Below are 19830 nucleotides of genomic sequence, written 5' to 3'. Positions count from 1 at the left end.
AAGTGTATAGTTTTAATATGGTCAGACATACAGAAGAAAAAAAAAAAAGAATTTTAAAGTAGAACTCAAAAAGTTTAATTGGTCTTACTTACAAGTCATTGTAACTCAGTGTAACTCCATGTGAGTTCCATTTGTAACTCTTACAATATCTAGCCTGAACTTAATCTTTCTTCACGTATTCTGTAACATTTGAGGTGATACTTAAGCAATCGATTAGTAATAAGGTTCTTCAGTTCATCAAGGTTACGTACCTTTTCACCAGAATACACAAGGTCTTTCACATACCCCCACAGGAAGAAGTCCAGGAGGGTAACATCAGGAGAGCGTGGAGTCCACACGCATTGCGCCTTTTCGACTGCCGACGCCATTTCTGTTTATCGGCGATACTAGCGCCGTCACCGGTTGTTGTTCAAGTGTGAAAATTTGCTGGACAAAACTTTTTGATTTTTCCTTCAATATGAATGTCTTTTTTTCTTCTGTATCTCTGACCATATTAAAACTATACACTTTTAAAAACCGTCAGTCCCATTCCGGACACCCTGTATAAATCATATCTCGAGTCTCGTATTTTTTTTAACAGATCCAAGAGACCAGGGTTCTCAAACTAGTGGATTCTGATAGGCATGAACAGCCATCAAGGGGACACACAATACACACTAGGGAGCACATATTGTAATAATACAGGGGGCACATACTGTAATAAAATGAAAGGCATAGGATTAATTTACTTATTTATAATATTTGTGTGTTTATTTTTACCACGATCAACTAAACTTTGCATTGAACAAAACTCTTAACATGGAAATTTTGTTTTTTCTATTGCAAATGTGTTTTGCAACATTGGCCAAAGGAAAACTGAGAAATCAGTGGATTCAGAGCACCCGTTAAAAATCTTCAATGGGTGCTTGAGTCCCGGAGCACTCATTTAGTCGGCGCCTATGTATGTAAAAGTTAACTGAGTCAGTCCATTGTAACTTGTTTCTGAGTTTAACATCCTTTTCAGCAGCGAGGCTATATGAGACGGGACCTACTGATTAACGTGGAATCCCAACCACATAAACTCCCGTCGGGAATCGAACCCCGGTAATCCATTCTAAATGATCAAGCATGTGCCGCTCGATCATCTCCAAAATATCTAATTTTTTCATGAATGTTTATACTATATCAGGGTACTTTAAAACCGCAATTAGTTATTTTTAAAACATCTCGTAGCGACGCAGCGGCTGCCGCCATTTTGTGTTTTCTCGATTTTAGGCGTTTATGTTGTTTTAAATATCTCAGCATGTATTTATCCTAGCAAATTGAAAATTGCTGGGCGTGTCCAACTTGTGTAGAGCTAAAACGTTGTCCCCTTAACATTTTTGCCTAAAACCACTTGAAAGGGGTGAAATCAGGACCTACAGCAGCACCATTTTTGGACATTGAAGACATGTTTGGGAAGAGGAAGAAACTGACGTAGAGGTCTGAATTTTTGTGTGCGTGTAGTCCGGGGTCAAACGTTTATACTCAAAAATTTGCATACCTGTAACTGCTCCCAAAGGCCTGAAAAAAAATGTAAAGTCGGGGAATTATGCCAATTTGCCATATTTCACTGTCCAATATCTCCAATAGGCCTGGTTAAAAAAAAAATGAAATTTTGGGAATAGTTAGTCCTTTAGCATACCAAAACACACAATAAAGCACGTTTTGTATTTCTGAACAGAAGAGGGTCAAAATATTAAGGAATGACGACATACTCTAGGAGGTGTTTTGTTGACAAATTCAACTGGAAATTCGTTGATGTGAAGTCTCTTGCTACTCGCTGTTTCAATATTTAATTATGTTTATTGTTGTTTTAACTGTCAACTCATGCAGAAGACTGTTGTCCTTTCGTTTGATCCACATTCCTCAGTCAGTGTTTACAATGAGTGAGTGTTCACTGACTGGGGAATGTATATCAAACGAAAGGACAACAGTCTCCTCCATGAGTTGACAGTTAAAACAACAACAAACAGAATTGAATATCATTCTTGAGTACTTACGGACCTTTTTACCAAGTATGCATTTTGACTTTTCTCTCCTTCTGCTGACAGCGGCATTTTTCACCAGTGCTTCTGTGGGCGATAAGACAGTGAGTCACAACTAGAGGAAAGAAAGGAGCTTGAGAGCCTTAATTGGACTAGCCATTCATTCTACTTTATTTTACTTCACATCAACGAATTTCCAGTTGAATTTGTCAACAAAACACCTCCTAGAGTATGTTGCCATTCCTTAATATGTTGGCCCCTTCTGCTCAGAAATACAAAACGCGCTTTATTGTGTGTTTTGGTATGCTAAAGGACTAACTATTCCCAAAATTACATTTTTTTTTTTATTCAGGCCTATTGGAGATATTGGACAGTGAAATATGGCAAATTGGCATAATTCCCCGACTTTACGACATTTTTTCAGGCCTTTGGGAGCAGCTACAGGTATGCAAATTTTTGAGTATAAACGTTTGACCCCGGACTACACGCACACAAAAATTCAGACTTCTACGTCAGTTTCTTCCTCTTCCCAAACATGTCTTCAATGTCCAAAAATGTTGCTACTGTAGGCCCCGATTTCACCTCCTTCAAGGGTTTTAGGCAAAAATGTTAAGAGGACAAAGTTTTAGCTTTGCATAAGTTGGACACGCCCAGCAATTTTCAATTTGCTAGGGCAAATACATGCTGAGATATTCAAAACAACATAAACGCCTGAAATCGAGAAAAAGAAAAATGGTGGCGACCGCTGCGTCGCTACGGGATGTTTTGAAAAATAATTAATCGTGGTTTTGAAGAACTCTGATATAGTATAAACATTCATGAAAAAATTAGATTTTTTTGAAAAGGTTGAGCGGCAATTTTTCTTTTTTCTTGATCAATTGTTTGGATTGACCCAACTACATAAAATATAATTATGTTTTATCTTCAGGTTGGTGTGCATATTGCTGATGTGAGTCATTTTATAAGACCAGGCAACGCCCTCGACAAAGAAGCAGCATTGAGAGCTACTACAGTTTATTTGGTGGACAAAAGAATAGACATGGTACCAGGTAGGTTATGTTACGTTTCTCTTCGTTATTCCTGGAGTTGAAATTCGAAACTTGCCGTATTTTGCATATTATTAGATTAATTTAATAACAAAAGAAGCTAATTTTGTTGTTTATAAGCCATAAATTGCCTTTTTTTAAAATCTTCTTTTTTGATACTATAGAAAGTTCCAAGCTTCAGTTACACACTAACGTTCCTAAAAATAAAACAAGTAGTCAATTCCTGGTGAGTAATATGTTACCAGCGTGTGAGTTACAACTTTTAAAGCAGTATCTCAGAACATATGTGGGCATTCATAATTTGAGAAATGCATTTGAATAGTGAAGAACACCAAAAAATTATGAAAGTCACAATGTCACCGCTCGCAATATTGTGATATTGCTAAAAATTGCTTGGTACAATGATGGAGGAAGCTAGAAATATGCGGGCCAGATGCTGCTCTTGTGAAAGTTCTATCCGACACGCAACATGATGATAAAATGAAGGCGCTGGTGCCATTATTGGTGTTAAATCTACGAAAAGTGTTTGTAAAATGGTAAGCCTTTCCTTCATAATAATAATAATAATAATAATAATAATAATAATAATAATAATAATAATAATAATAATAATAATAATAAATAGATAAATAAAAAAAGCGTGATTTGTGAGTGAGTATAGTACTAAAGCATTTTCAGAAAAAGGTTCCTTGCGTTGTGTATTTTATAGTCGTATCGAAAAGTACAGTAAAACCTCCCTGAAGTGGACAGCCGTGGGGAATCAAAATTTGTCCGCTATAGAGAGGTGTCCGCCTTAAAGAGGTTTCAATATTTTCATACGTCAATTAGTAAACAAGGTAATATGCAATTAGAAAAAATATATTTTTGCATGAATTATGTATTTACGAATATTTCAGTAATGTTACTGTACCTGCAGTATTCTCCGCCATCCAATACTCTATGTTCGAGGCACAACATGGAAATAAGTTGTCATAGTTCTCTGCACTTTACATTCATCACTACTTCCTACGTTTTCAGTATGTCGCTTTAATTTGTGGGTTAATTGCAGTCCAGAAATGTCCTTTTTGAGACAATATGCATACCTGCGGGTAAAAAGCACTAAACTTTTTTTCTGGTTTGATAGAGATTCCAGCGGGACACTACCATGACGTTTCATCTCAAACAGCGGGCAACTGTGAATCACTTTTGTGTCTAAAACAACTTGAGTCGGAGTGGGATGCAAGCAAAGGACTTAAAAGAGTTGTTAAACAGAGACGCTTCGTCTAGGTTGCTGAGCAGACAGTTGAAGGAGCAAAATGTTGTCTCAATGCTTCCTTGGTGACACATGTATGAATTACTAAAAATGTATTTTTAGTACAGTTTTCAACTTGCTTCTAGAGAAAGTGTCCGTAATACGGAGGTAAATAATACCTATAAAAGACAGTCCGTGTCCGTACTAGAGAGTGTCCGCTTTGGAGAGGTTTGCCAATATGTTTTTCCCTATTACAATGTTTGGGGATTACAAAATATGTTCGTTACGGGTGGTGTCCGCTTTATAGAGGTGTCCGTTAGTAGAGGTTTCACTGTAAATACTTTCTGTAACAGTACATGAGCCCTAATTCCTAGCTGTGTAGTAACTTATATCCTATAACCTAAAGCAAGAAATCCTTGGTTAAGTGAATGAATATTTGTGAATTTCACCCTTAGAACGATGCTAATGGCATGATTTTCACAAAACGTGGTGAAATCTGTTTTCGGGTAGGAGGAAGTAGTTTCAGGGCGTTTCAATTGCGACTTCAGAACTACTGTAACAATTTTCTTGATATTTGTTTTCTTTTTCTTGTTTCTTTTTTTTAAATTCTTTTAATGCAAACAATTATGCTTGTTTTTGGTAGGAGATTTTATGGGTAATCTAAAGGTTTTATATAGATCACTGAGTGGCATACCCTGTGGTCTAATGTCTACCAATTTGCCAAAGGCCAGGGGGCGCGGTGGCTCAGTGGTAGAACGTTCTCCTCCGGTGTTTGGGATCCTTGGTTCGATCCCAGCTCGTGTCCTGTGGACTTTGTGGTGGACAAACATCGTGCTCGTGGTTTTTCTCGGGGTTCTCCCGTTTCCTCCCACTTTCTTCATTCCACCATTTCACTCATCTCTCATCATCACCGTCTCCTGTAGCCTAACCGGCATAACCGTGGGACGTAAAACTTAAATATTTCATTTCATTTTCATTTTGGGAAAGGTCTTAAGTATTGGGAAATGAGAAAGTGAATTGTCAAGGCCAACTTTAACAAAGAAATAATTTAGGGGCGTGTAGGGAGACTTTTAAGGGTCATTCTGAAAGTGATACTCTGATTTTGTAGAAGTTTGTTTACAGAAAGGAAAAAAATGAGAATTTAATGGCAAAATAGCTACAAGTTTCGTGTACTGTCTAAGGCTGTTGAAGTATTGTCGTTTGATTTTTACACATTTCTGCCATTGGTCCGTTTACAGTGAATTTAATTTACTCCATGTCCTAGAGGGATGTTCATGTAGATTGTTTTTAAGAGGCGCAAATAGGGTAAGTATGAGGGAGTCATATTACAGGTTTTTGCACGCATTCACCCTTTGTTTTCAAAGAAGTTCAAATTTGATAACAAACACCATCACCGAGAAGTTGGTAAGGAACATATTACATTAGTAGAATAACTGAGATCTACATATAATAAATGGAGAAAATAATCGATTTTACATCACACCAATTCCTCCATATAATTCTCGATCAAGTCGTGCATTTTTCATTCTTTATATATTATACAGAATCTACAGAATGTTTTTCGTATCAATGGTGTGGAAATAAGTGCCATTGCATTACTGATTTTCTTCAGAATAAAAGTAGACATTATATTTAGTTAGTGAGCTTCTTTTTAATGAAAATCGATTATTTTTCACCGTTAATTCCATATTTTCTTCATAACTAAATTTACATTTTATATTGCGTATACATTTGTGCATAAATTTATTACTATTATTAATTGTTTATTTGTTTACTTCTATAGAACTCCTCAGCTCCAATTTATGTTCCCTTCGTGGTGGAGAAGAGCGATTTGCTTTTTCTTGCATTTGGGAAATGACACACGATGCTGAAATAGTAAAAACACGGTACTGCAAAAGTATTATAAGGTATGTATAAGATCATCAGTAAGGAACTGTAGCTGATGATGTGAGTACAGATCATCACATCAGTATTTCTGTCATCAGTAAGGAACTGTAAGCAAGAGAGTCATTACTAGGTGGATAGATGAAAAGGATAAGAGTAATAATATTTAACGTAAAGGCTTATGTGTGGTAGAAATAGATAATGTAAAATTAATTTATGGCCTTGAACTACTTACAGGGTCTGTGTTTTAAGTAATGAGAATAAATCATGAAAACAAAATTTATTACAGATATCGCTACAAACCTGTAGTAGTCTTCAAAGTATGTTCCTTGAGCGTCAACACACTTTAAGTTGGAGATTTTATTTACAAACATTTTTAAACATGGTTTTTATTATTCGACTGAACGCAACAACTTCTGCAGGCGAGTTTTCCAAGCTTCGTACGCTCCCTGAAAGTCAGCAACTAGAACAGCCGTCAGAGCACGCGTGCAAGCCGCTTTGACAGCATCCAGGGTTCCGTGGTAGTGCACTTTGAGGTCTTTTTTTCACTCTGGGAAATAGGAAAAAGTCTCCAGGGGCAAGGTCGGAGTTGTAGGGAGGCTGAGGAATCGTTGTGATGCCAGTTTTCGTCATGTACTCTCTAACCACGAAGCAGGTGTGACATGGCGCATTGTCGTGATGAAGTTTCCAATCGGCGGCAATTTCTGGTCAGCCGCCTCTTCAATCTTTCTAACACTTCCACGTAGAAGGTGCCATTAACTGCCTGTCCTTCAGGCACAAATTCCGAGTGGACTACATTTTTCTTGTCAAAAAACACAATAGCAATACTTTGATTCTGGACTTGGACATGCGAGCTTTTTCTTGCCGAGGCGACTGCGGAGTGTGCCTTTCGATGTTCTGCCGTTTTGTTTCGGAGTTGTACTCGAAGATCCAATTTCATCTCCGGTAATGACATTGTCCAAAAATTGAGAGTTTTCTTCAATCCGTTCTAAAACGACCTCGCGGTTTTGCATTTGTTTGTCCGTGCGCATATCTTCCTCATCCTAAAATCCTTGATGATGATTTTGTGAACAACCATTTTATCGATTCTAGCGTATCCGCGATAAAACGAACACTCTAAAACGCCGCGGCCGAGTTAAGCAAATCTCGCACACGTTGTTCGTTGTCTCCGGTTTTTAAGGTTGACAGGCGACCTGCGCGTGGTTTGTCCTCCACGCTTTCCCTGCCTTCTTTGAATATTTTGTGCTACCTAAAAACTTGAGCTTGTGATAAACTTTCATTGCTGTACGCTTTCTGAATCATTTCCATCGTTGATGGACCAGATTTTCCAAGGCGAACACAAAATTTGATTCAACGCTGTTCAGTGCTTTGCTGCGTTTTGCTCTTGCACAAATTTCTTTGCAGACGTCCACGCCGCGCGTGAATATGCCTCAACGGAAGCCAGCAGGCAACTGCCGCGTGGAACGCTTTCAATGTCAAACCTGCTACTACCGACTCCAACCGGTCCCAGCGCGCTCTGGCGTATAGTCGCGTCAGGACAAAAATATTCTCATTACTTAAAATACAGACCCTGTGCTTATTATTATTATTATTATTATTATTATTATTATTATTATTATTATTATTATTATTATTATTATTATTATTATTATTATTATTATTACTTCGTCTTCGCTAAACCAGACTTAACTTATTCTGAATAGGCGAAGAAAGAAAGAAAAGGCAAAATATAAGGTTTTAAATGTGGCTAGAAATCAGTAAACGTATTCATCCCATAGTTCTGGGACGGTTAAGGATGCTGTACTGCATTTACTCATTGTTATGAATATTACATTCCAAACTTTCTTTATAGAATATAGATATGTGCTTAAAACGAAGTTTCACAGCAAGAGTTAAATGATATACAAGGTGCGTTCACAAAGTTTCAAGACTTGAGTGTTATCTGTATAGGGGCGCACGCGCAAACCCGTTCTACTGACAGGGTGCAGTAGAGGGGAGTGTCAGCTAAGCGCCGCACAAGCGTCAGTTACCTCCGAGACGCGAGAGTGAGTAGATCGCTAGTGGCTCCCGTCGAAACCTGAGTGAGTTGAAAATGCAGCGACATTTGGAGCAGCGTTATGCTGTCAAGTTCTGTGCGAAACTGAATAAAACAGCTATATAGATTTTTCGTATGATTCAGGAAGCCTACAAAGAAGACGCCATGTCACGTGCAATGCTTTGCATATGGCACAAGAGGTTCAAAGAGGACCACGAAGACGTTGAAGACGATGACCGCCCTGGGAGACCTGCAACAAGCTTAACTGAGGAAAATCTGGTGAAAGTGCGTGAACTCTTCAACATTGATCATCGTCTTAGTGTTAAATTAATTGCCGATGAACTGGGATTGGGTCCTACTACTGTGTTCAAGTTAGTGACAGAAGATTTGAAGATGGGAAAAGTGAAGTTTTGGCACAGTTCAACGTGGCAACAATGCCGCATCCAGCCTACAGCCCCGACCAAGCTCCTTGCGACTGTTTTGTTCTCCCGAATCAAGAAAGACCTGAAAGGGAAGCGATTTGGCACGATTCCAGTGGTCCAGGTGGCTTCGACGATGTTCCTTCACAACCTAGTGCGCGAACACCTCCAGGGAGCCTATGAACAATGGAAAACCCGCTGGCAGCGGTGTGTTGATGCCCAAGGGTCATATTTTGAAGACTTTTAGTTCGTTGTAGAAAAATATGTAATGCATTTGTTACTTTGAGACCAGCCCTGAAACTTTGTTAACACACTCTGTAGAACCAAGCTCATCATCATTACATAGAGTATAACATATATATGTACATACTGCTACATTGTGCGTAGTGCTACTTATGTATGCTATATTGCTTTACATTTTACTGTATAGCAATACATGTATTTAGGCGTACGCCCTTTAAGTGCACCATAATAAATGTGTTTTAATGCGCTTTCTTGTGTCCTTTTAGGTTATTATGCATAAAACATTATCTGCCCTTTTTATGATGTGCGCCTCGTAATATATAAAAGCGTCATTCCCCGTTACGTTGCGTTGGTTTTATTGGCTTTAGTTTGTTTGATGTGTCGTTAAGGAAAAGATTTAGATTCGACATATATCATTATAAGTTTTTTTGGATTAATAGTATATGAAATGAAATTTTTGAGTTTTACGTCCCACGGTTATGCTGGTTAGGCTAAAGCAGACGGTGATGATGAGAGATGAATGAAATGGTGGAATGAAGAAAGTGGGAGGAAACGGGAGAACACCGAGAAAACCCATGCACACGATGTTTGTCCACCACAAAGTTCACTTGGCAGGAGCAGGGTTTGAACCCGGGACCCCAAGCACCATGGATTAATAGTAATCCAATGTTGGAATAAAGAGCAAAAGGGCTGTTAGAACTTAAAAATAAATAAATTTGGAGTTGAATAAAAAGTTTAGTTATTTCAAAGATTAAATAGTGAAATGATTTTAGTTAATTTTGGATTTAACTTCGTTTTTGAATAAATTTAGATGTAGAATCAGTTGTCGCCTAGTATAAATTGTTAATATTCTGTAAAATATATATTAAACTAATCAAGCAAAATAACTCTACACCATTCTAATTTATATCATAATTGAGTATGCCTTTATGCGTAACTGATCTAGCTCGCGTAAAATTTTATTCGATACCAAATGAACATTTTTCTGGGATTTTTTTTATAGTTTGTTTTCAGATAGGAAACACCGAAATAAGACAAAACTTGAATGGTTAGCAGTGGAGACTCGGGTTCGATTCTGGTGGGAGCTCATGTGGTTCGGATCCCACGTTAAGCTGAGCAGCTCATATAACCTCGGTGATGAAAGGGGACGCTAAACTCTAGTCGAACGAAACAGCCAAGACAGTTTCAGTTCTTATAGATAAAATAAAGAGACGATTTAGAGCTTTATAAACTGGTACAGTTGCTAATACTGGGCCTGTAGGATTATCCGTTCAGTATAATCTTTCAACTTCCCTGGACTAAAACACTGTACTCTAGTAATAGGTTAATTTTGCATCAGGATACAGATATAATGTTTTATATGTTTATTAATAAGTTAATTTATTAATAAATACACTCATTTGGTTGACATATTCAAATATTTGAGTGTATTAAAATTTTCAGTAGTAACTTCTTTTATTCATAATTTTCTCACAGGTCAAGAAGAGCAATGACATACGAGGAAGCCCAGAATAAGATTGATGATCCAACTCAACAGGATACTTTAGCTAAATCTCTAAGAGGATTGAATAAGCTGGCAAAGATTCTAAAACAAAAGAGAATAGACAACGGGTATGAACTGATTTTTCTGTTTTTTTTATGGAAATCCGTAATTTATATTACCTTAATTTACTCATATTGGTTTAAAATTGTGTTTGCAGACAAGTGCCATTAATGAATATATTTTATTTATTTATTTATTATTAAGACGTTACAAGGGTGTCGTGCCCTTAGATTTAAAAATATGCATTTTGAACTATTGAATTGCAATAGAGAGAAAGATAAAAATGAATAAATTGAAAAAAGTATTAATCAAATGGATTGGATGACTCAATCCACAGAAGCTCCTGTGTTCAATAGCCGAGGTATGTGAAAAATTTGAAGGAGAGGAAACTGTCGGTACTAAAGATCAAGGAGAAATTATTAAGAAAAAGGGAAGAACAGATTAGAATGTGAAATTGGAAGCAAGTTTGATGATAAATAAATAAATAAAAGGACGCGACTATGTAAACGGAAACCATTCTTGTTTCCGGACATCTGGCAAAACTTTAGGGTTTGTGATAACTGAAGACAAGCAATTTTGCCATTTTTATTAGAAATCGTGAATACATCCTATTTAAATTGCTCGCTGTTATCGTGGAATTATATATATCTCCAGCTATGAGATGTGGAATTTAACGCTCCTCGCCGATAGGGTGAATTATTGTTGACCAACCAAACACATGAAAAGACGGCTAATATTTCAGGCCAGCCATCCTGAATGAGGTTTTCCTGGATTTCTCTCATTCACACTAGGCAAATGGCGGGGTGATACAACCCGGATAGTGTGCTCACCGAGGGATATCACCCCTCAAACGTGACGAGCTGACATGGCCATAGATGCTGAAAGCCCAGAAATCTAAATCCTAAATCTGCGTGAAGTGGTTCCAATATGGTTCTGTATAGCGATATATTTGCACGATCGTTTGCACAGCTTCAAACGTATCTTAACGAAAGGACGACATAATTTGTGTATGGACAAGCCAATAATATCATGCCATCAGAAGTGAATTGTGTATTGCATGGTAACTGTCATTGTTTAAGTTAGATAGAGGTTAGCTTATACCTCGTCTGCCCATAAAAAGTTAAATTGGTGTCATTTTTTCAGTTTTATGTTTATGTTACTTTTTATATTTCTGATAATATTTCTATGTTTTTAATTTGCTTTTTCTTTCTTCGTTTTGTTGTATTCTCATTATTGATAGTTTTAGGGTGATAGGTATTGCTTAGGATTATTTACAGTCCTTGGAGGTAAACGCATTTAATGTAAGCTACTATATTCAGGCCAATACGGTAAGCATGTCTATTACAAATCAAAGGTCTTTACCCAGATATTTTTCAACTAAAATTATATCCTGTGCAGGGTATAATTCACATGGTAGGCGCACGGTTCTGACTGGAGATTCCAAGAGAGAATTTGTAGTGTTGATTCAGTTTTGTGAAACAGTTGAGTAACTGCTGTAATTGAAGACATATCGTATGTCAGGCTAGTAAAGGAAAATTAATAACATAGGGTTCATACATCATTATTGCTTAATACAAAATTATTTTGGTGGTAATTTTATGAGCCATTAATACATTTGGCTTGGCACGACTTCAAGTAATGTTTACAGGTAATAGTAATAAATTATTTTCTGCTTTTAGCACTTTTATCTGCTTTTGTTAAAGTCGATTATTTTTCTTTTAAAAGAAGCCGCGGTAGTTCAGTGGTAGAGTGTTCACCTCTAGTGCATGGGATCCTGGGTTCGATCCCAGCCCGCGCCAAGTTAATTTTGTGGTGTACAAACACCGTGTGCGTGGATTTTCTTGGGGTCCTCCTGCTTTCTTCATTTCACCATTTCATTCATTTCTCATCTTCACCGTCTCCTTTAGCCTAGCCGGCATAATTGTGGGACGTAAAACTTAAATATTTCATTTCAGTTCTTTTCTTTTAAAAGAAGGTTTTATTTTATGCTTTTTAGTTCGTTTTTGAAGTCGATTATTTTTCTGTAATTTGTACTGTTCATGAGCAAGATACGTTATCAAAAGCAACAGCCAGAAAAGGTGGTTCATTCGCTTTCTTTCTGGAAGTTTTGATATCCAAGAAGCTTATCGAGCGAGTGACCAATCACACAAAAAGTGGATGATGTTGTGGCAAAAGTTAAGCAAGAGTTGCATGTAAGCAGTCATGACATCGCCAATGATCGAAACATCCATCACGAAACAGAGCTAAACCATTTGGAGAAAGCTGGCTACAGGAAGGTTCTTAACCCCTTGGTTATATGCAACCCCATTTAGATTTTAGATTATCGATTACCGCATATTTCAAGATTAGTTTTTTCATCAGGTGTTGCTGAAATTATTTGAATTTTTTAATAATTAATTATTTATTATTTTTTTTGAAATCTTATATACGAATAACTTCCCTTAGTTATAACTTATTCGTATAATGAGAAAACCCATCGAAATATGACTAACGGTTCTCAATATAATCGCGAACATACATATACACATAGAGATCAGATTGAGAACTTTTTTTTTTTCTTTTTTCAAGTCAATTAACAATGACAAGTGGAATTTAATGCATTATTATTTTAGTAGAAGAAAATAAAAACATATTGACTTTCTTTTTTCTTCTGTTTATCTTAAAGAGCGTTAGTTTTGGCATCGCCAGAAATCCGTTTCCAAGTGGACAGTGAAACCCATGATCCTATTGAAGTTCAAGCTAAACAACTACGAGAAACTAATTCCATGGTGGAAGAATTTATGTTGCTCGCTAATATCTCCGTTGCCAAGAAGATTCTGGAAGAATTTCCAGAGTGTGCTGTCCTGCGGCGACATCCCGAGCCCCCACCTGCGAACTTTGAACCTCTTATCAAGGCTGGAAAAAATTTGGTAGGTATTTCATTCAGCTAATAAAGAATTACATGGACTGGTACAAATAACATGTCCGTTGAACTTACCGAAACACAAACCCTGATCTCCTGTTTGCCGTTCGGCTTACGCTATCAATTTAGCTAACCAATGATATGACTAGCTTTTCTTGTTTTTCAGAGATCTCAGATTAATTCAACGTTCAGTCTCCTTTGTGTTATTTCATCTTTGTCGTGTGCCTATTGATACTTTAGTGTTTGAAATAATTTTAAATAATTGGTTGTATGAATACTTTTATGTAAGAGCGTACAATGACCATAACTTCATTTCGTATCTTATACCTTAAGTATATCAAAAATAAGTATTTGTAGAAAGAAAAATAAATGTAAAAATGTTTGATGGCTTCTAGAATACTGGACCGATTTTGAAGATTTTTGGCGCGTAAGTGGACCATGATCTAACTTAGGTGTTTATTATATTAGTTCTCCAGAAGGGCGTATCCGAACGGAGGTACGGATGTTTCTCTTTTATAATTAGGATACAGTTTCTAATCAGACATAATGTTGAGGTGAACAACTAACATCAAACGAAATTTGCAGTTAATGCTTTAAGAAGCGAATAAATAAAAAAAATGAGAAAGTATGTTGAGGATGGTGGTGAACATGTAGAACACTTTTTTTTTCAAGGTAGTTTTCCGTTCAGCAGTTTTCCCAGTTCTGTCAGACTTAACTACCCTTAGCTATTCTATGAACACATATCTATTATCATCATACGTTAGTTGACTCTGATATTAAGAAAAGAAGAAAAATTATCTATTCAGAATTTATTAATTAATATTCATTTGTATTTATTTATTTTCGTAGGGATTTGAAATCAATGTGGAAACTGGCAAAGCTCTCGCAGAATCACTGGACAAAGCAGTTAAACCGGACAATCCATATTTCAACACCATGTTAAGAATTATGGCAACGAGATGCATGTTGCAGGCTGTGTATTTTGCCAGTGGAATGATGCAGGAAGCGGAATTTTTTCATTACGGACTTGCTGCGCCAATATATACTCATTTTACGTCTCCAATTAGAAGGTATTGTGTCAGTATATTGGGAATTTAGTTAATATTTTTGAATTTATTACTATTTGTATTTTTTCTTCTAATATATGGGTGGCACGGTGGTTCAATTGTAGAACGCTCACCTCTGGTGCGTAGGTCCCTGGTTCGTTCTGCAACCAAGTAAGTTTATGATGGACAACATCGTGTTCGTGGCTTTTCTCAGGGTACTCCCACATTCTCATTCCACCAATTCTTCTTTATTATTATTATTATTATTATTATTATTATTATTATTATTATTATTATTATTATTATTATTATTTACTTGCCTTAATCATCCTTAGCCTAACGGACACAATCGTGGAACTACAAGATCTTGTAATATATAATCAAGTAGTGCAAATAACATTCTTTCAGCGTGGAAGACCTGGATTCGATTCTACAGTTCCATCCCCCCAAAAGCTTGGGCACACCCCCTCAAGTTTACCATTGTTCCTTCTAAATTTACCATTCTGCCCTACAAATTTACAATTCTGCTCCTTTAATGTCCTTTCTTGTCGTAAATTTACCATTTCTCCAGTTTGACTGTACCATTTCTAATGAAAACATAAGCTCCCCCGCAAAAAAATCCCATGACGCAACCTGCACCCTAGAACCCGCCTGTAGATACTCCTGCTCGATTCTCGGCGGGAGCTCATGTAGCTTGGATCCCATGTTAAGCTGTAGATCCACGCCTTATATAACCTTAGTACTACAAGAGATGTTAAACTTACTATGTAGTAGTATGCAACACAACACAAATGCAAACAATAACAGTCAAACACATCGATATTATCGTGGACGGTACAAATAGTTTTATTTTTACTGCCATTGAAATGCCGATTTTTGGAATAGCCAAAATACCAAAATCAAGATCCTGGAGTGTACGGGGCTATGGGGACTCATTGGTAGAGCGCTTAGTTCTGGTGCGTGGGGTTCTTGATTCGACCCAAGGGCATTTGAATTTGTGGCGGACAATATTGTGTCCATTTTATTTGCGGGAGGGGGTCACATTTTCAGTCCATAAAATCCTTTTATAATCCTTTACTTTATTATTCATCCATCTCCTTCAGCCTGAAGAGCATAACCGTGGAACACAAAACAAAGATATTTGCAGAGCCGCTACTATTTACTTTCATTGCCTGTCAGAACAATTTCCTACTTTAAAATACAATGTAGGCAGAATGTACTCATATTTTGTAGGTATGTAAATACTATAGAGTGGGTTCGTAAAAATAGTAGGTTTGTGTGATTGATAGCAGTGCTATATAGGTCGATATCTACAGTTGAAATTAGGATCTTAACTACTGTAGTGCGTTCGATGCTTTTGCACCGGGAATCGAACTCGAGAACTTGTGTACCAAAACTATCGGTGCTAGCCACTAGAGCAATGAGGAAGGCTGTAGGTTTGATTGTAGGCCATGTGTGCTGATGATGAACAACGAGCTTCTTTCCGTGAATTTTCTCAAGGTTCTTTCATATATTTTCGTTCTCTTCATTCCATCATCTATTTTTCATCATTTACTTGTTTTATTTATCCATCTCCTTTAATAAACAGGGCATAATCGTGAAAACCTAGAACTGTCGGGAATAGCTTTTTGCTTGTAGTGTGAAAATAAACGAAATCAAGTAGTGTCCTATCTTAGGAGTGCTCGGATCTCTGCAGCTATTTAGTCTAACAGATGACATCTCACTGGCAAGTAGATCGGAACCAGGCTAACCAAAATAAGTTCCACTCTATCCTATTTTGGACAATTTGCGGACCTAGTTTAATTTTTTAAGTTTTCTTTTTAGATCTTCTGTGTTGCTCTAATCTTCTAAACTATCCTATTCATGTGTTGTAAGTCTTATAGAACGGCTATGTCCGTTCGTTTGCTGTCAGCAGGTATCAGAGCAAAAAAGTATGAGGTATCAATAAACGTTTTTTTGGAATCGATTCAGTGCGTCTAGAAAGCATACCATTATTACCGGCAACACTCCTAAAACAGAAAGGTTGAACTTAACTAGTACTTACAGGTTCAATATTGGTATTCAAAGAACGAAAACGGTAAAAGCTTATTATTATATTATTATTATTATTATTATTATATTATTATTATTATTATTATTATATTATTATTATTATTATTTTATAAATGGTAAATCAGTTACTACAAATTTGGCATGCTTTGTACATAGTTTGTTTTCTGTTATTCGATCGGGTGGTCAGACAGATGTTATTTATTTTGATTTTGCCAAAGCTTTTGACAAATTACCTCATCACTTATTGATAAGTAAGTTGTATAAGTACAAATTATTGAATCAAATAATAAAGTGGCTAGATTCGTACTTAAACAATAGGAAATTCAAAGTAAGGTATAATGGCTATATGTCTTCTATTCATAATATAACATCTGGTGTGCCTCAAGGCTCTAATCTTGGTCCGTTGCTGTTTTTGTTGTATGTAAATGATCTACCTGAGAAGTTAAATTGTAGATATTTGATGTATGCCGATGACATAAAAATTTTTAAAGAAATTAAAACCTTTCAAGATCAAGTATCCTTATAAGATAATATTGAATTAGTGGTCAAGTGGTCTGAAACCAATTTTTTGCCTTTGAATTTTACCAAAACTAAAGGCATAATTTTCTCAAGGAAAACTGATCTTCTTTTGTATAATTACACAGTCGGTAAACAGAGAATCGATTTTGGATCCTATGTCAAGGATTTAGGAATAATTTTGGATAACAAGTTATTATTCAATAAGCAAAGGCTAGGAAGAACTTAGCTATGTTAAAATGTCTATGCCGTAATTTTTCGAGTGTCATCACCTGTAAGACTTTGTACATTTGCAATATGAGATCCCATCTGGAGTACTGCACTGTTATTTGGAATTGTGAAACTAAGTATTTTGTAAATGCTATAGAATCTGTTCAAAACAATTTTTTGGCTTGGTTACGATGGAAGTTTAAAAACTTCAAAGATAAGAGTCTGTCTTGCATATCTAAAGAGCTTTATTTGTTACCTCTAACTGATAGGCGGTGTATTTTTGATTTAAGTTTTTTTCATAATATTCTTCAAGGTGTCTTTTCTATTGATGGTCTCTGGTCCATAAAAATTCCATATCGCAATGTTAGAAATTTTGTACCCTTTGTTTCGAATGTTCCTACCCTGAAGAGTTCAATCTATAAAACTAAAGATACAGCCAATAAGTACTACAATGCTATAGATATCTTTCAAAGTAATTTTATTAAAATTCGTTCACAATTAATTAAAATTCTAAAGGACAAATATTTTTTTTTAACTTGTAAGGTGCCATTTGAAATTTAAAAAATTTTTTTTAATTTTGAAAATTTAAATTTTTTTTAGGTTGTTTTCTTGTTCTCTCTTTTAACTTTCTTTCTCTTTTCCTATTATCTTTTTTCTTTTATCTTTGCTTTCTTTTTGGATACTACACTTCTTTTTATTATTATTATTATCTCGGTTATGAGTTTCATATGTCATATGCTTATTTTGTATTCTTTGGTAAATTTATCTTATTTTTATTTCTGTATTTGTATGAGTGTACTTTAATTAAGGTGTCAATTGATTTGAAAATCATGCTTATATTATTTTATGATTTTCATGTATGTTCATTTGTAACTTTGACTATATGTATGTTCCTTTTAATATGTTATATACTTTTTTCCTACTGTATACTCATATCAATGTTATTTTAGTCTCATGACAGGGTGTACTTGTTTGAGATGTACTTAAGATGATATTTCTGCTTATTTGTTTTCTCATTATGCTTTTCATTGTATTTCTATCTGTAATACCCATTGCATGTATTTTTTTCTTTTCTTTTTTTTTTTTTTTTTTTTTGCATGTTTCATTTTTGTTATTTAAATGTAAGCGCCCTATATTTGTATAATCCTTCTTGGGGGCACTTTGTGGCTGTAGCTGTTTGTCCCTAATAAACATTTAAACATTTAATAATAAACATTATTATTATTATTATTATTATTATTATTATTATTATTATTATTATTATTATTATTATGAAATCGATTCATCGTTCCAAGAATAGATTCCATCTCTTCCATTAATTTTCTATTTAAACCGAAAGTGCTAGAAATCAACAGTTTCCGATTTCAAAATTGATCGCCAGAATTCCAATTGCCAATCGCCATAAAAACATTAAACTCCAATTAATTAATTAGAACTGTACTAGCTGTATCGTTTGCACATACGCTTATATATTCTGGGCACTGAAAAGGGATCCCACATTTAATTGTAGATCTACTTTGTATATTCTCGGTGCTGAAAAGGGATCCCACGTTCAATTGTAGATCCACATCTTAAATACCCTTGGTATTGAAAATGGGTCCCAATTTCAATTGTAGATCAACATCTTATATATTCTCGATACTGAGAAGGGATCGCACGTTTAGTTATAGATCCATGTCTTACATATTCTCTGTGCTGAAAAGGTATCCCACGTTTAGCTGTAGATCCATATTTTATATATTCCCAGTACGGAAAAGGGATCCCACGTTTAGTTGTAGATTCACGTCGTATACATGCTCGGTGCTGAAAATGGATCCCACGTTTAATTGTAGATCCACTTCTTATATATTCTCGGTGCTAAAAAAAAATAAAATAAAATAAAATAAAATAAATTCCAAGCCAACCAACCAATCAAATCAATCTATCATAATTATTCCATGTTTATTTTCTGTTATGTTTTCAGGTATGCAGATATTTTAGTTCACCGCCTATTAGCTGTATGCATAGGAGCAGATACAACATACCGAGAACTATTGGACAAACGTAAGATCCAAGAGATCTGTAATAATTTGAACTACCGTAACCGCATGGCACAATATGCAGGAAGAGCTTCAGTTGCCCTTCATACACATGTAAGTATATTTCCGTTATTGACTGGAATGAATAAATTCTTTTGCCTTCAGAAGAAAATTAACTAAGGAATTACTTGAACGTATATAAGAAATTAATCCATTAACTAAACTTCTTGTTCATTGTTTAATTATACTCCGGCGGTCAAACATGAACAGGAAAAAAAAAATTAAACGTGCTGAGAGTTGTCAGATCCTGTATTCTAGAATTTTAACGCGGAGAATGTCACGTTTTATTTAAATCGTCTTGATTACTGTCAATAATAGTTCCAATATAATAAACCTAGCATCTGTTTCTCTGTTTTTAATTTATACCTATTCATTTAGGATTTAGATTTCTGGGCTTTTGACATCTGTGGGCATGCTAGCTCGTCACGTATGAGGGATGACATCTCTCGGCGAGCCCACTATCCGGGGAAGGGGAAGGAAGAAAGGATTGAGGTTGGAAGGAAGCGGCCTGGGACCTATATGTTAGGTACCATCCCGGCATTTACCTGGTGTAAATGAGGAAAACCCAGAAAAACCTCATTCAGGATGGCTGCCCTGAAAAATCTTTTTTTACACTTTT

General features: G+C 35.8%; 1 protein-coding gene across 1 annotated transcript in view; it reads left to right on the top strand.

The window, feature by feature from the left end:
* Dis3 (exosome complex exonuclease RRP44-like protein Dis3) overlaps positions 1-19830 on the top strand; it is a 145729-nt gene that overhangs the window by 111539 nt on the left and 14360 nt on the right. Inside the window, exons 11-16 of the mRNA XM_081752414.1 lie at positions 2935-3055; positions 6067-6190; positions 10341-10475; positions 13073-13316; positions 14159-14379; positions 19097-19265. Of these exons, the coding sequence (XP_081608540.1) occupies positions 2935-3055; positions 6067-6190; positions 10341-10475; positions 13073-13316; positions 14159-14379; positions 19097-19265 (1014 nt within the window). The remainder of the gene's footprint in view (positions 1-2934; positions 3056-6066; positions 6191-10340; positions 10476-13072; positions 13317-14158; positions 14380-19096; positions 19266-19830) is intronic.

This window comes from Thermobia domestica, chromosome 3 (assembly GCF_964235325.1).
Source record: "Thermobia domestica chromosome 3, izTheDome1.hap1.1, whole genome shotgun sequence".
In the NCBI taxonomy this organism is placed as follows: domain Eukaryota; kingdom Metazoa; phylum Arthropoda; class Insecta; order Zygentoma; family Lepismatidae; genus Thermobia; species Thermobia domestica.
This window is presented reverse-complemented; position numbering and strand designations above follow the sequence as displayed.